This window comes from Adiantum capillus-veneris, chromosome 3, assembly GCF_014529385.1.
Source record: "Adiantum capillus-veneris isolate H3 chromosome 3, ASM1452938v2, whole genome shotgun sequence".
Classification (NCBI taxonomy): domain Eukaryota; kingdom Viridiplantae; phylum Streptophyta; class Polypodiopsida; order Polypodiales; family Pteridaceae; genus Adiantum; species Adiantum capillus-veneris.
The window spans coordinates 163,586,450-163,604,691 of NC_140933.1; the positions used below are offsets into that span (position 1 = coordinate 163,586,450).

Below are 18,242 nucleotides of genomic sequence, written 5' to 3' on the forward strand. Positions count from 1 at the left end.
AAGGAAGGTTGGTTAGGAAAGGTCTAGTGGATGGGGGCGTACAAATTTGCATCATGACAGAGGGACTCATGCAAAGACTAGGCATGCACATCCATGAGACACCTGAAATTAAAGTCAAGATGGCAAACAATAGCAAGGATAGGTGAGTAGGCATTTGTAAAAATGTTTTTGTGGAGGCCTTTGGCATTAAGAAGGCAGGGGATTTCTATGTCATGTCTACCAAAGGAAATGGTTACCTATTTATCCTAGGAAGACCATGGCTAATGAAAATGCGAGCTTTGTAGGATTGAGAGAGTAGAAAGCTAATTTGCAGGAATGACAATAATAAGAAGGTTGTCTTTGACATGAAGGAGCAACGCCAAGAGGAGATCCATGAAGAATCATCTCAAAGTGAGACGGAGGAAGGACCGATAGCACTTCAGAAGGAGAAAGTAGCGGCAGCATTACTGAAGAGGAGTCTTCCATTGAAGTCATGGGGGTAAGGTTTAAGCCACACAACCAAGAGACCTCTTGCCCAGGTTTGGAAGAGGTAGGTTCCCAAGAGAACCAAAAGGTGGAAGATGAAAGAATTCTAGAAGGTATGTTATCTACAACACTTACAAAGGATGGAAGAGAGGAGCTCAAAGGTGTGCTAAGGAAATTTCCTAGGCTTTTGGCTAAAGACTACACCAATGTGCGTGGAGTAGATGCTGTTCAACACAAAATTGAGTTGAATCCAGAGGCCACACCTAAGGCTCAGAAGCTACGAAGGCTAGGAGTCATCAAGGAGCAGGCTTTACTCAAGGAGGTAAGAAAGCTTCTAGCAGCAGGTTTCATTTATCCAGTGGAGAATTCAAAGTGGGTCTCTCCGGTTGTTGTCACTCCTAAGAAAAAAAGCAAGTGGAGAGTGTGTGTGGATTACCGACCACTCAATGAGGCAACAAAAAGAGATCACTTTCCCCTCCCATTTCAGGATGAGATACTAAATGAGGTAGCTGGTCATGAGAAGTACACTGTGTGTGATGGCTACTCGGGTTACTTTCAAACAGGTATCACATTGGAAGATTAGTTGAAAACAACCTTCATCACTCCTTGGGGTTGTTATATGCTTTTAGAGTCATGCCATTTGGTCTGACAAAAGCTCTTGAAACTTTCCAACGCTTCATGAACATGGTGTTTCAAGCATTCTTTGGAAAGTCCATTAGGGTTTTTATTGATGATTTTTGCATTTATAGCTCAAATCATTGCATCTACAAAGGGTAGAAGAAGGTTTAAAGAAGCTTTACGACATGGGAGGTCAACTCAACCCCGACAAGTGTCACATAGGTGAGGATGAAGTGATCTTGCTTGGTCACAAGGTTTCCTATAAAGGCATTGAGGTGGATCCTTCAAAGGCAAAGGCTCTTATTGAGCTCCCATCACCTAAGAATCTCAAAGAGTTCATCTCATTCATTCAAAAGGTGAAGTATATGTCACGCTTTTTTCACTTAGCTTCGGAGTTGCTTCATCCTTTGCAAAAGTTGACACAACAAGTAGAATTTGCATGGTCTGATGAGCTTAAAGAGTACTTTTGTAACATTAAAGTCATTTTATCAGAGCTACCAACACTCATGCCTCCTTGTTGGGAGTACACATTCTCTGTTAGCTCTAGTGTTGGAAGGGAAACAATTGGTGCTGTGTTGCTACAACAAGATCCCCTCTGTACCAGGATGTGACCCATCTACTTTGCTAGTAGGGTCATGAATGCCTTGGAGAGAGGCTACATAGAAGCAAAACTCATGATTCTTTCTCTCATGTTTGCGGTGAGAAAGTTTAGATCCTACTTTCTACCAAAACCTTTTGTAATTCTCACTGCAGAAAATTTGTTCCCTTGGGTGTCATCTCAAATGAATCTTAGTACTAGGATCTCAAAATGGATTATGGAGTTGCAAGAGTTCCAATACTCTTTCAAGGTAGAAGATAGTGCGCGTGCACAATTGGCAGGGATTCTCACTTATAGGGTACATGAAAAGGAAATTAAGGTGCCTGAGGTAAAGACCCTACCATTGCCACCACCAAAAAGTATTCCTAATGCTTTTACCTTGTTCTTTGATGGAGCTTTTCGACGAGCCACCGGTAAAGCAGGGGAAGGGCTAATGTTGCTCAACCCAAGTGGAGAGGTGTTCATGAAAGAGAAGGTCAATCTACCACGTTCAACTAGCACCAATGAAGCAGAATACGACAGACTACTTCATATGCATTGGCCAAGGTATACAATGTCTCATGGTAAAAGGGGATGCACTTCTCATTGTGAAGCAAATTTTAGGCATTTGAGCATGCAAGAAGGAAATCCTAACGACAAAAGTTCATGCCATTCATAGATTGTTTAATCAGTTTGAAGAAGTGCAACTATATCATATTCCTAGGAAACAAAATGAAGATGCCGATTTACTTGCACAACAAGCAGTTACATGTGTTGAGAAAGAAGTGCAGGTCATCATGGTGGCAACAACTATTAAGCAACTGAGATACCAGGGATTGGAGTCATTGACTTCCATTATTGGCTACATTTTGGAGGGTGAGTTTCCATAAGACTTTACGAAGGCTCAGAAGAGGAGACTCGTGAAGAAGGCAAGCGGGTATCTCTTCCTAGAAGGATCCCTCTATCAAAGAGGGAAGGATCAAGTGTGCCGAAGAGTACCAACTATTGAGGATATCCCAGCCATTCTAAAAGGTTTGCATAAAGAAACATGTGGTGGTCATTTTGCCCAAGAATTAACTGTGAAGAAGATTTTGCTTGCGGGGTATGTTTGGCCAAGCTTGCATGTGGATGTCCAACATTGGTGTAAAAGTTGTCACAATTGTCAGGTAAATTAGAATAGAAGATTGGTTTATGGTCCAAGGGAAATCGTGCTTGCAAATGGACCCTATGAAAAGTGGGGCATTGATGCTATGGGTCCTCTGTCTAGGAAAAAAAATGGTAAACTCTACATTCTAGTGGCTATAGACTATATGACTAGGTGGGTGGAAGCACAAAGTGTGGCAAAGGTAAATGAGAGGAAAGTGAGCAAATTTGTCTACACTCACATTTGTTGTAGATTTGGTACACCTTTGGAAATTGTTTCTCATAATGGTCCAAGGTTTAGAAAGGGCTTGCTCACAAAAGTCTATGAAGAATTCTTTATCGTCACAGTACACCCTACTATCCCTAGTCAAATGGTCTGGTAGAAAAAGCTAATGGTGTCATTGCAGGCATCATTAGAAACATGGTGAGAAACAAGAAAAATTTGTTGGATGACTTCTTGGATGGTGCCTTATGGGCCTATCGGACTATCTACAAGGAAGCGACAGAGTTCACACCCTTCCACCTAGTCTATGGTAAAGAGGCTTTACAACCAATTGAGCTCAATATTCCAAAAATGCGACTTCATGGCAAAGCAGGACAAGATGATCAAGAAGCATGGATGGATCGACTTCTTACCTTAGCTGAGCTTGAATGGAAAAGAGAAGCAGCTTACAAGTGCTACAAGAGGAAAGCTATGCAGGCGAAGGAGAAGCTTGACAAGAAACTAAAGGACAAAGGCATCAATGAAGGAGATCTTGTGCTAAGGTATGACAATCGACTCGATAATCATTTTGATGCCAAATTTGAAACTAGATGGCAGGGGCCATACATAGTTAAGAAGGCGTTCAATTCAAGTTACTATCAACTTATCGACTTGAATGGAAAAGAGCACTCTAGGAAGGTAAATGGTTATCGCTTGAAGCCCTATTTGAGTCGCCTTCTACCAACGGATCTACCAAAGATCTGTCAAAGGGCAGCTATCTCATGTAAGTATTGTTTCATGAAGCATGAGTGTAACTCGAGCCAAAATGCCAAGGGGCCAAACAATGAAGATCTTGTCAAGGACTGTGAAGCACTCTCTTTGGAAAAGATTCTCTATGATGGTACATGAATATACCATCGTCTGGGGGAATGGCATAGTGAGCTACCTTACCCTACCAAAATCACCCAAACACTGTGGCTATCCCTACCTTTTCACTGTACATAGGCGTGTGTGAGTTATCGGACTTTCCCCATATTTTCTTTAAACCCTCCATTAGCTAGTCACTAGGCTAGTTGAGCAAAAAAAAAAAAGGTATATTATGGACTTTTTGAGTGTAAATATTTCATTGTATACAGGGCCTAAATATAAGGATTTTTTATAATTATTTTGGTATTTATTTAAATATTTATACTTAGGTGTGTGTTATTTATGCTATGTACATTGACTCACCATTACCACAATTTTTCTTACCATACTCTTTATTCCATAAAGAAATAATTTCATGCAAGCTTCTCTTATTTTTGGTGTAAATCCATCCCAATAAATCCAAAAAAACTAGTTTTATTTATGTGTATAGTTTTTCACTATTGTGATGTTTTGCCTTCCTACATCTATTCTCTATTACTCTCATAAATTAGAACACCAAAAATATTTATCTTTTTATGGTAGAATTATAATGAGAGAGATTTATTTTGACCCCTTTATATTTTTTCACCTATATTATTTATATTTGACATGCACATATTTTTTTAGACCCCTCAATATTTGATTTCCTTAGTTGTACTATTCATTTATATCATGATTTCAACAATATCTTCAATTATAGACCTACCAAATAAGGTCAAGGGTATGTGGCATTCATGCATGCTCTATGGAGGGCTCACTCTTGGAGGCATTCAAAAGAATCATCCAAAGAAGGACCCCACAAGGACTTTGTGTAGTGGAAAAAGACAGTCGATTTTGCTGAATTTTTGAAGATCACTTTCTCTCCGAATATGAAAAGGTGATACAAACAAAAATTGTAGCTCGTGAGCTTTACTTTTACCTCAAATTTTTTCATATTTTTTTGAGCTACGAGATGTGAGCTATGATTTTATTGGTGGACCCCAATTTTCTCATACTATGCAGCCACACTCCCTCTTCCACTTTATCATTTTTCTGTTTCACACACACTTCTCCACTCATCATCCCCACCTCTCTCACCAGTCCTCTCTGCACCCTACTCACCTTCTTCTCAACCTTGAAGAATAAGAGAAACCATGGTGAACTCATGTCTCCTACACACATTCCATTCCAAAATTGACCACCTAGTCTCATTTTTCCTCCTCCATATTACCCATATCTATCAAAAAAACCACAAAATTCAGACTCTTCTCTTGAAAGATAGCATCATGGTGATTGATTACTCATATTTAAGTACCTTGTCTCCCAAGGAAGATCAAGAGTGGAGAAAAAACGTACCGTCAAAGCTATTGCACCGTCAACAAGCGTCAAAATTGACCCTACTCAAGACACTTGAAACATCAACATTGTAAGAAATCCATATTTTCTTACCTATTGAGAGTTTTTTCTTCCTTATTTGTATCCTACATGGATACTCCCATTGTAAATATCCAATTCGATTTGTAAATCAATAGAAATACTAACTCTACTAATTTACTAACACTAACCTACTATGAAAAGTCCTATCACCTCCACTCCTCTCCTCTCTCTCTTCTTCATCTATCCCCACCAAATTCTTGATAATTTCAAGCAAAAGAAATTAGATAAGTGCTGAAAATCTAACCCAACCATGGTTAGAGGAGTAACCCTAGCCCTCGAAATTGCTATAAAAGGAGGGTGTAGCTAGCACAAAAGGGGGGGAGCCATAAGCAAGAGCACTATGTTATAGCTTGAGAAGCCAAGCTTAACCTCTCTAGAAGGAGCTCTTGAGTGGAAGCTCATTGTATTATGCATATGCATGTGTTGTAGTAGGGGTGATTAGCAAGGGAACTCTATGCCATTGTAAGAGAGTGATCAGTCAATTGAGAGGAGGAAATCTATTATTTCTCCCACTAGTGTAAACCCAACATTTGTTGAATCAAGGAGGGCGGATTTGGACTAATCTTGGATACTTTGTTTCTCTTCCAACGAAGTAATGGACAACAATGATGTGTAAGTGTCTTGGTGTTTTTTAAGTTCTTGATAGCTTGTCTCTGGGTGTTGTCATCAATTTAGCCATAAATTCCACATACTCTAAGAGGGCGGCTCGGTGGAGAGGACTCCCCTGGCCTTAAGACAGTGATTGGGGTGGCTTTTCTTGTGATGTGTTGTGGTGTAATGTACTCAAGCTATGTTGAACAAATACTAATCTCACTTTGATTGGTCATGACAGATTTGTAATTAAGAAGGTATTAATGCAACAAGCATCCCCTCCCCCTTCTCTCTCTTTCTTACATATATAATTGTGTTTTTTTGATCACTGTCGATAAATTTCAAAGCAGCCCGAGCACTATCTCTCTCTCTCTCTCTCTCTCTCTCTCTCTCTCTCTCTCTCTCTCTCTCTCTCTCTCTCTCTCTCTCTCTATGCGTGTCCTAGTTCGCATCCAAAACTAGGTGGTGCCCCAAATTTGTGTAGGGTTAGGTTGCGGGTTTGTGTGTGTGTTTGTTGTTTTTTTCCAACCCCAACCCAATTGAGCAGCACGGGAGCCTAGAAGAGTGCTTAGAGGCCACTCTTCTTGTTGCCCGGCCTCGACCGCCTCACTACAAGGTCTTCTAGGTATAGCCTCTAGTCAGCCCTCGGACATGAAATACTTGGCTCTCGCGATTAAACAACTTAATTGACCAGAGAAAATTGAGAAGCTTACCCATGGTATTAATAGTCGATCTTTAGTGCCTTTCGACCGTTAAATTAGCGACCCCAAACTTGTTTACTTTTTTACCTTTATAGTTTTTTATGCGTTTGATTATATTTCAATTAATGTTTATTGCTGACAAATCGTTTAAAGTTCTGTTACCAATCAAATTGTCTGCCTACAACTGCATATGCTTTTTAATTGCTTATGAGAGTGCAATTACTGTGCCAATGTTGTTTGATTTTGCAGTGAGACTAAAGAAGGCTAAGGACACTCTTCGCAAAGGCTCTTCCACCTCGACGAACGAGCTTCAACTCAATAGCTTCCGAGGACGGAATCTACATCAGGAAGGGGGGCATGTTAACCCTCACGGCTCACGGACACCGTATCACCTACGATAGACGTTGTACTATTTACTTGGTAGAGTTAGGTACCGGGCTTGTTGGTCCAATAGAAAGGGTTAAGAGTGATCGCCGATGAGAGGTGCACTCTAAAACTGGAACATATAACGTTTGGGTAAGATTGTCTAAGTGTGGGTGCCCAAGTGTGAATGGGGCGAGCTCATATAAAAGTCAACTAAACCTAAAATTCACTCATTCTCTCATTTGTTCAATTGAAGAGTGCTCTTGCTTCATCTCCATCTTCTTCTTCTTCATCTCCTTGTGTGTGTGTGTATGTGTGTGTGTGTGTGTGTGAGAGAGAGAGAGAGAGAGAGAGAGAGAGAGAGAGAAAGAGAGTGTGATCGAGCATTGCGGCGGCATGGCGGCGGGGAGGCGGTTGAGCGTGGCATAGCGGCATATCCCTCTTCTTCGCGGCGAGGAATCTTCCACGAAGCAAGCGTGGAGCGGTGAGTGACACACCATCGTCATCTTTGAGCTTACTAGTTTAGGCTTGTTGTGTGCTTGGAGCCATTTGTGGCTTGCATGCGGTGTATCGCCAAGTTCTTTGCATTGACATGTGTGATCTACGCGCACATACCCTGTCGGCGTCGCTATGATCGTTGATATGCAACAAATAACATAGCGACGAGCATAGCGACGCTGTGGATTTTCACATTTTAGCATGGCACTTCTAGTGTCGCTTATATGAAGAACCTCTTGTAGTGAAATTCAATATCTAAAGTAAATGAGGGACAACATAAAAATTGAAAATTACCTATAGCATCTTGTGCCAATCGTGAAACTTCAACCTAGACAGTTGAAAGCTTCCACCTTTCTTTGCCTTTGTGAAAGCTCGCTTTAGTGATCTCATGTATCCTATTGGTGTACAAATAGAAATAATGGGACCGTTTCCTCGATCAAGCTTATCTTTGGCTGGGCTTTAGGAAGCACAATGTTTCCATCGGGGTCTTGGCATGGAGTGGTGTATGTAGGGAGACATTTCAAGGCCCTCAAATGTCCTTAATGAGTCACTTTTGCCCATTATGTGGTATGTGCATGGTATCCAAGAGGTGCTTAATTTTCAAGTCCTTCCAATATGGAAGCCTTCCAAACATGGAGTACCTTGATATACCTTTTGGTAGAGTAGATGGGGTGGAGCATTGCTATAGTGCTCTTACCAAATGCTTGCCCAATTTTCCATTTTTTAACTTTAGAGGGGTCTTCCTATTTGTTGGATCGTTGTATTTTCTATGACTTTGGGGTAGAAAATGATGGTAATTTAGATAGATTACCTTGTGCAAGGAATGTGGGCGCTCTCAAGAATTAAGAACGCATTACTTGTACTCTTGTAAAACTAAGGAAAACTTACAAATATCTCTCTCAACTTGATAAGAATCGTTCAAATTTGCTAACAATAGAAGCTACATACCTCTTTCCTTTACCCTCTTAGAAAAACAAAGAAATGAGAAGACATCACCTGTATATGCATATATGCACGTACATCCCCACCCACAAGCAAGAATACCATGTGCTCTAATACCAAATGTGAGACGCTTGTGTCGTGACAATGGAAAACCATTCACTCATAGATAAAATGAGAGAGAGGACATGAAATTAAACCAAAGTGTGTGTAATACTCGACCCAACCTTTGCTTATGTAGGAAAAGCCCTTGCCCTTATAGAACTTTTAGAACAATCCATGAAAATTTGCCTGTGAGGTTCCATTGGAGCATCCCCCAACACTCCTTGGATTTCATGGCCCATGCTTGTAACTTTTCCATCTTATAAGCACCCTCCAACGTAGGCTAGATTCTTGACTGCATGCCTGTGAAATTTGGCTCCTTTGTCGTTGTGATTTGTAGCGCACACTAGACATGCTTATCCATCAATCTTGTTTACATACTTGCACTTGGTCTCACTTTAGGACATTATCCTTGTCCTAAGACCCCAGCTTTTCCTAGATTTTGTAAATTCACTGAACTTTGACTGCTTGTAACTTTGTAAATATGCCACATTTTACTACATGTCTAACAAGTTATCTTTAGGAGAACCCTATACTTAGCAAGCAAGCCGACCTTGCCAAGCACATTCTCATACCATTGTTCTGACATTAATCCCCCCTTAAAGGAGAGTTTTCTTCCTCAAAATTCTCAATGAAAGACGTCTTCCTAAGAACACCAATGTTGCTCTAATCTAAACATGCATCAAGTTTGCTCTTCCACTTGAGAAATACTGAATCTTGTACTCATATATAGAGCTATCTACTCGTAGCAAGGCTTAATGGTGTAAAATTAAATGATTTCAATCAAAGTTAAAACAATCACCTATAATTAGAGACTATCCATCATTTTGCTCAAAAGGATCCCTACCTTGATCTTAGACTATGATAAGAGCATGCCATTTGGCCAAAAGGGATCCCTACCTTGATCTCATACTAAGATAAGAGCATGCCTAAAACAAATTCTATAACTAAGCAAAGCTTATTGCTCCTACTCTTGAAGGAATTCCTTTCGTCGAAAATCATGGAATTCTTACGAAGAACTAGCGCAAATCAAATGCACCAAACCTGCTTCTAACAATGTCAGTCAAATCCTACCCTTCTTCCTCAAAGAACCCTCTTCCACCGCTGCTTTGCACGAGTTTAAAAAATGGCATCAATGCTATTTTTAGCACCGATATCACTGCTCGAGGGGTGCACTATGTAATCAAGTTAATGTATAATGTGAGTTTGAAAGGAGGGGTTTTAAAATATTAAAAAAAAATCATTTAGAGATGTTAAAAGAAGAGTTTTTTTAATAGCCACCACTGAACGCACGTTATATAGGGGGGGACTGAATAGTGAACAACCTCCCCCCTCCCCCGGCCTGAGTTTCAGTGTAAAGCTAGAGGGAAACTCACATGTCTATTCTCTACCCGTCCACATCCCTTTATAAACTCCTTGAGCTATCTTTAGGAGACCCTTGTACTTATCACACAAGTGGGCCTTGCCTACATATGTATTTTGCAAAAGAAGGTTAACTTTCCTTTGTCATGCCATGCCTTTATAGAGGACTCTTTGTACTCCGTTTGACCTTTTTTCATACAATTATTGTTCTAAACAAAAATAGTATTAGGAAATTAAAGAGTAAAGTCGTGATAATGATGGTGGTGTTGCTATCTGGAGATGAAGCTGCTCTTCCTCTGAATTTTTGAGATGTCGTGTGGTCATGAACATACATCGGAGGATCATTTTTTTCAACAACGCACGTCGAGTTGGGAGAGAGAGAGGAGGAGGAGGAGGCTGTCACGAGTCGAGTCGACGGTGGATGTGTGGCCGACATATGCCGCCCTTCAAAATTGACCAACCAGTTTCTCACCACTCGCCCGAGCTCGCCTTCCTCGTGGTCGTGCTCTCGAGTCTCGCTCCGCTGCTTCTCCCGAGTCCCCTGCCTATTCCCACGCCCTTGACCTTTGCCTCCACCGCCAGCGCGCAATCGTGCTGCGTACCCTGGCCGCCCTACATTTCCCTTATTATTTATTAATGCACATTGCTTCTACTACCACACTATGCTTTCAACTCGTCTTTAAGAGCCGAGTCGCACCAGTGCTAGTAGGGGTAAGTGGGGAGAAAGAAGAACGTGGTCGCACTCAACAGAGAGAGTAGGAAGGGCTGAGAGAAATGAGTAAAAGAGGTTCAACTGTGATTGGTGAATCGGTTCATAGATTTACGTTGCATCAATTTCTTGCTGAATAAAGTGTAATACCTTCAAAATAGAAGGGGATAGTAGGGCACTTGCAAGACTACGAGAATTGAGGAAGCTTTCTATTAATGGAGAATTGGATCGGTGCTTAACCCTGCTACTGTTGAGTGTGACCCGGCCCTAAGACTCCTCTAGTCAATGTCTTGTGATTGCTCCTTACACCTATGTAGATAGCCATTCAAGTGTTGTAGGCCAATAGAAGGCGTAACCACCATGTCATAGGAATACAAGGTTTAGTCTCTCTGTCTCTCTCTCTCTCTCTCTCTTTGGAATACTACATTACATTATATTACAACCATCTAATAATTAGGTGGTAAGTAGCATCATGATCGTTACCCTCTCCAACTACATCTTTCATGACTTTGATCTTCAGTACATTCCAAGGTAAGACAGAAGGAAAGGGATTTACATGATCTAGAGCAATGAAAATTTTAGTGTTCTAGATAAAAGATAGGAACCAGGTCCTAAATGACTGTATAAAAAATTGAAGGCCTTCACCTAGGGAGAATGTATGCCCAACTATAAGCTTGAACTTTGATATCTTACTCTCTCAAGCATTCACCTAGTGGGTGATCGCATCCATCCACAATGTATGTACCTATGAACAATTCTAAAACATGCTTAAGTGTCTTTGATTTCTTGCATCAGAAACAAGCACCATTTTACACGTCATTCTAGCCATGAGTTCCCCAATGTGCAATGCACCACTAATCACTTGTCACATACTTACCTTGTGCTTAAAAGCCATGGTTGAAAACCAAACCTTTTGTAGTTTGAAGAGCCACCTTTTCGAGCTTCTCGGTTGATTCCACATCTGTTTGCATTCAATAACTACATCTGTAGGGGGCAACAAGGCGACATTAAAAAAATTGGAACTAGATTTCCAACAATTGATGGAGGTTTCGGGTAATTTCCAATCTCTTTATCTGTTAGTTATATTGAAAAAAGGTGTGATTTTTTTGCTAGCGGCATGAGCCTATAGCATATTCCATGCAAGTGGAAGACCTTGTCCCAACGTGAATGTTTGCCTGGCAAAGTGCAACCAAACGATCGTCAGAGTCCACAATTTGATCTATTGAGCTTAATCCTCTTCTAAAAGAAGCAGAGCTTGCCTCCAAATAAACATAAGTCCAAAAGTAGGACTTTGCTCCTAAGAGTGTCTAGTGTACAACCAAATCCAACCCATATTAATGTGGAAAAGATCAATTTCCATGAATGTATCATGCATTGTGGAGTAGCACATGAGACATCAGTAGGCAGAAAGAACATCTTATCCCATGAGGCAATAGTCAAGTCCCATGAAAATAAACTACACCTTTATCAACAAATAAAGACAACATAATTCCAGCCCAAATAGATTCCGATCGTAACAACAAGAAATCATATAAGGGTGTAAATCCATAATTTCCAATCCTCCCCTATTGATAGGCACTTGTGCAATGTTGAACCACTTCAGTAGAGGAATCTAATTAATAATGTAGGGTTATTAAATGGCATGAACGATCCTCAGGTGTACATGAATGGGCCACTATTTACAGTGCCATGACGCAATCCTTGTCTGCACATGATCCATCAATGAAGACATTTCCTACATTAGGAAAAGTTTGGACTCAAATTTGGGCCTTGTAAGAAATACCTATCATCCTAGAGAGATATAATCAAAATTTCAGTTTCTCCTTATCCATACATCCCTTCCAAAAATCCAAACATGAACTCATTATAAGGTACGTTTATTAAAAAACCCAAAAAGTAATCCAATCATGATAGCACTTCACTGAATTGTGAATATCTCAATCTTCGGCATTTTCAAAAACTAAGCTCCACATTTTCAACTCATTCTCCCCTCCCCCCTGTTTTCCCCCTTTGATCTCTCCTACACGAATATTGAATGTTCTTTCCTCCATAGCCCTCACCTCCTTCTACAGTCAATTTCAATGAATCATGTCACAGTTGACGCTTGTACATTCTCCACATAGAACTTCTACAAGGAATCATATAGATGTGTAGGTCATATGTACATAGAACTCTCACAGGAGTATGAGCCCATGTAGAAGAAAAGCAAATGAAACACCATTTCTAAAGCTTTGCAAGAGAACTTCACATCACAATGAAATTAAAAATGCACATCTTTTGATGGATGGTAAATGTATCTTAAGCATCCCGCCACAAAGTCCACCCCACCTTTCAAGGATATAACCTCTTTAGTGAACTATTGGGAGATGGTCAAAATGGTTCTTATGCCTACCCCAAGTAGTTGGCCACAAGAAATGATGTTCTGATGTATATATTATATACATATACATACATATATATATATATATATATATATATATATATATATATATATATATATATATATATATATATATATATATATATATATATATATATATATATATATATATATATATATATATAGAGAGAGAGAGAGAGAGAGAGAGAGAGAGCATGCAAAGAGAATGTGCACTTACATGAGAAAATAGTGCAATGTGCTCAATAAGTTGAAGGAGCAAGGACACCATCAAGGAGATTATGCAACAACTCAAAGAAAAAATATAGTGCTAGGTCTTAGATAAAGAGAAAGAAGACTACAGGACATGGAGGACTTGAAGGTTATCTTGAGAGGAATTAAGAAAAGAGTTCCAATCATCAAGTAAGTCCATCTATACTTTATAAGTTTAAATTTGGAAGTTCGTATACATGTTTCTTACTTTTGGTATGCATCCTCAAATCTTTGTTGCACCCTCACAAGGAAGCGGAGTACAACACAGCCACCTCCTTGGCTCCTTATGGACTCATATTGAATTCGAAAAAAGTCTCTAGCCTCTTGGATGACAAGAGATATGATAAGTGCGTTACCAAATAGCTTGACAAAATTTTGAAGGAGAACGAATTCGATCCATGCATGGGATGTTTCGTCACTTTTGGATGAAACAGGTATTTTAAATAAATGAAATGATGCCATGTACAAATATGTACAAGCATTTTCTAATTCACTAGGAAAGGGTTTGGCTTTCTAACTCCTCCTAATCAAGCCTATGAAAAAAGGGAAAAAAATTCACATCAAGCACGCACTACTTCCAAACCCTTTCTCTACTTGAAAAACAAGACGGAAAGTTAACGAGGAGTGTTTCAAATTCTAGGAATTCCTTTTTACATTGAAACAATATACAAATTACACAAAAGCGGAGGAATTGACTTATGAAACGTATAGCAATTTTTTTATCATTTGATTGCCTTATAGACATACAGTGCAATTGTCTGATGTTGCTTCCAAATAGTGCAACGATGTCCTAAATTTTGTTGCCAAGCTATTTGGGTGCGAGCTTGTAAAAGAATCAAAGGTTGAGCGAGTCATAATCACACTCATGAAGAGAGCCTTGGATGCAAGCATTGGACTGGATGACCCTAGAAACTTTATTGTGCAATTTGAGCACAATATTTTTCTTCTTGCTACCTTCTAGGTGAGCTATTGTTATGTTTAAGTTGTATGCTTTTGAATGTGAATTCTAAATAAATTAAAATCACCCTTTCATGTGCCGACTGAGAACTTTGATATATTGAATTTGGCTTTTCATCAAGCTAGCATCCCAAAAACATCCCAAAAATAATAAGCAAACAAAGAAATTGAAAGAAATTGGATGTGGACGACAGGGGCCCCTACACCGTTGAGTGACACATGGTTAGATACTCGAAGAACTTGAAATACATGTACAATGTTTCCAAAGGAATTTGATTATATTGCATGGGAGGGGTTCACCTCCTGGATAAACATTCTTGGAGAAGATCATGGGATTGATTACCCATCTTTTGACCCTTTCTAGATAGCTCACTATCTAGGGTACACACATGCGCAATGCATGCACTTTGTATACTATTAAAAACTATTATATTTCTCTACATATGTTTCACATGGACCACTTGACCTCTCCCTACAAAGAAAAGGGAAATATCAGCCTTAAAGAAAATTTTCTCGGAGATGGGTTTGCAAGGAGGACATACTAAGATTGATCAGGATGAAAAGAGATCTAAGAATGGTTAGGATGTTCCACAAAAGCTATCCATTGGTGGAGTCGCGGACATGTATATGTCTAGATAGGGTGTCGAAGCCTTAGATGTGGTGCCAAGTGGTCTCTTTTGGTTCTAGAATATGAAAGTAATGCAAGTGGTAAGTGTGGGTACTCTCATCTCAACCCAAAAGTGTTGACACATGGAGTAAATGTCTATTTGTAGTGCTCGATATGCAATGATAAGAAAATCATCTTGGAAGTGGTCAAAAATGGAATTTTGGCATGTGGAAATAAAGATTGGGTATCAAGGATCAAGCCTTGAAGATTTGGAGGAAATTAAAGTTGATTTGGCTTTTTCTCAAAAAAATGCTTGCCAAGGGTCAAAAGTAGCCAAAACTGGCCCTAAAAAGGTAAAAAATGGGTCAAACAGGTGTGAAAAGGCATATTTTTGACACATCCCTCACGGTTACTTAAGTGCCCAAGTTGAGGGAGAGTGTGTGTATTTCAATATCAAAACTTTCACCTCTCTATGTGAAGGAGGAAGTAAAATTTCTATAGATGGTCCTATGCAATCTCCTCTTGTCTACATCCTATTTCAAGTGTGCGTCTCTGCAATTTTTCACTTGTGAGAATCTATGGAAGATATGCTGTTTCCATCAATATGTGCATGCAAAGAATTGAAGGAGGAAGCTCCAGCTAAATCACAAGACTTCAATTTTTGTGGAATTACTCAAGCAAAGGAGAAGTGTCTCCAAAGAGATGGCATATAGCAAGCCAATATTTACATGGAAGGAGAATGTGAAGGACTATATTGTTGACTTTGAGTGGAATACCCTTGGTGTGCACATTGTAATTGATGAAGCAAAGATTCATGTATTTTATCTTACACTAAAAGGGGAAGCTTGTGAGCGGTTTGAATGCTTGGAGAAAGACAAAAATCAGCATGGGAGCAGGTGAAACATGCAATTTTTCATAGGTTTGGAAAGAGACTACCAGTGATAGAAGCAATGACAGAGTTGAGAGGTTTGCAACAAGATGTTCATGCTAGATTTCAAGAGTTTTTTAAAAACTTCAAAGGACTTTGGATGCAATCTAAGATAGAATCTCAAGTACCACCAGGGGATTTCTTCTCAGTACTAGAGTTTATACAGTCTGCATTTAAGTGTAAGGGAGAAGGTTGATCAAGGGGATCTTGCTATGTTTGAAAGAGCACACCACCACAGTAAAAACAACATCAACCATTCTTTGCAAATGGAGAAGATACGGCCATCAATAGCGTTACCCTTGAGTAGCAAGGTATGGATGTTTTGGCCAATAAGAGAGCCAAGCATGATAAGGAGAAAGAGATAGAAGAAGAGAAGGAAATAAGAGCAAAGAAGAGGAGAGCTAAAGTATAATATAAACCAAAGATAACCAAAGGTGGCGACAAAGAAAAATAGATTCAAAGGACTACCCTCTTGTTCAATGTGTTGAAGTGAATGATATTGTCAACAACATGCAAAATCAAAGATTAATATATATTTTGTTCAATTGATGGTTTTGAACACTAGATTGAGGAGGCAATGGAAAAAATGTGTGAGTATGCAGCTTCCTTCCAAGAGAGAAAAGCATCAAAGTATGGTGTCATCTTTGAGGGTTGTTCATGCTATAGATATAGTGCCAATAGTTGAAGCTATGTTTGGAAAGAAAAGAGAAGTAAAAGCATACGTGGATGGTGGTGCCCAAGTATGTGTTATGATCAAGGCTATCATGAAGGAAGCACGTATCAAGATTTTAGTGAATGGTTCGATCCGTATGAGTATGGCCAACCACAAAAAAGCAAGGTGTCTTGAGAAGATAGATGAAGATATCAAAGTGGGTGAAAATGCTTAGATAAATGATTTTTGGGAGTTCATGGCTTAGATATCTTGGTGCTACGTAGAATTGATTCTGGATTTGATCACCATTCCCGACCAAGAGAAAGGAAGAAGCATAGTCTACAATATGAAGACACATGAGAGCCATACATAGTCTTAGTTGACATGTAAGATACGGATTCAACAGAAGAGTGTAGAGAAAGTCTTTTTGTAGTATTGTCCTGATTGTTTTGGAATAAGTGTTGAAAATGGAAGCATCTTTTCATAATGTGGAGGTTAAGGAGGAGAAAGAGAATCCAAAAGAAATCATAGATCCTGCCAAAGTGAACATAAGAAGCATTTTGGGAGAAAAATTGACAGATCAAGAGAAGAAAGAGTATTGAGATATGTTTATAGAGTTTCCAAAATCTATTTACCATTGAATACACGGAGCTAAAAGGGGCAAAAGGGTTGAAACATAGAATCAACCTAAAAGAAGGTGGAAACGGGATGGTTCAAAAGCTTAGGAGATTGGGCATCCTTCATGGGAAGGTAATTTGTGAAGAGGTGAAAAATATTTCAGAAGCGTACTTTACCTTTTGAGTGGAGGAAGTTGAATGGGTTTCTCCAGTAGTTATTGTGCCCAAGGAGAATGGAAGTTTAGGGTATGTGTTGATTCCAAACCTTTGAATATATGCTGAAACAACCAGAGATCATTATCTACCTTTCCAAGATGAAATTCTCTATCAAGCTGCAGGTCATGAACGCAACTCAATCATAGATGGATTTTTGGGCTACCTTCAAATCTTTATAACGATTGAAGATTGATTGAAGACTATATTTGTGACTCCTTGGGTTGTTTTTTCCTACAAGAGAACTCCTTTCAAGGGTGAACGAATAAAGTGTTTGGTCCCTACTTGGCCAAGTTCGTTCAAATTTGTGTGGATGACATTATATGTTATAGTTCCAAGATGACATATTTGGACAAGCTGAGGCTAAGTTTTGAAAGACTTCAACAAGAGGGTGTGAAAATCAACCCAAAGATGTGTAAGTTTTCTCATGATAGAGTTCATTTTCTAGGACATGTGGTCTCACAAAATGGAATAGAGAAAGGTCCTAAGAAAGTTTACACTTTATTGCTTATGGATCCACCCAGCAATGCAAAGGATTTGGCATCATTTGTGCATAAGCTCAGGTACCTATCACAATTTTTTTGGATGCTATGTCAGTATATGTATCCTCTTCAGAATATTATCTAGAGAGTTCAAGGGTTTGAATGGAATAAAGACATGGAACAGGATTTTGATGGTATCAAGGAGGTACTGTGTGCTTTACTAATAGTGAGTCCTCTTGACTTGGAATCCATTTTCTATGTATCTATTAGTGTAGAATCAATAGATTTTGGTTCGTCCCTCTTATGAAACCTGGGGGGAGACTTCAAACTAGTCTATTTTTAGATCAAGACAAAGAATGCAAGTAAAATCTCCTACATAGAAATAGAACAGTGGGTACTATGCATTGGTTCTTACCTATCATAGGTTCAAGACATATGTGCTGCCACAAAATTTCTATGTGCTCAGCACATTGGACCTTTTGCCGGATGTACAACATTTGAAGCCTAGTAAGCCCATCTTAAAGTGGACTATGAAGCTGTAAGA

The 18,242-nt window shown here is 39.4% G+C and overlaps 1 protein-coding gene across 1 annotated transcript in view; it reads right to left on the minus strand.

Moving 5' to 3' along the window:
- LOC147462101 (uncharacterized) overlaps positions 1-18,242 on the minus strand; it is a 61,477-nt gene that overhangs the window by 18,827 nt on the left and 24,408 nt on the right. Inside the window, exon 11 of the mRNA XM_086507075.1 lies at positions 6,448-6,496. Coding sequence (XP_086363201.1) covers positions 6,448-6,496 — 49 coding nt within the window. The remainder of the gene's footprint in view (positions 1-6,447; positions 6,497-18,242) is intronic.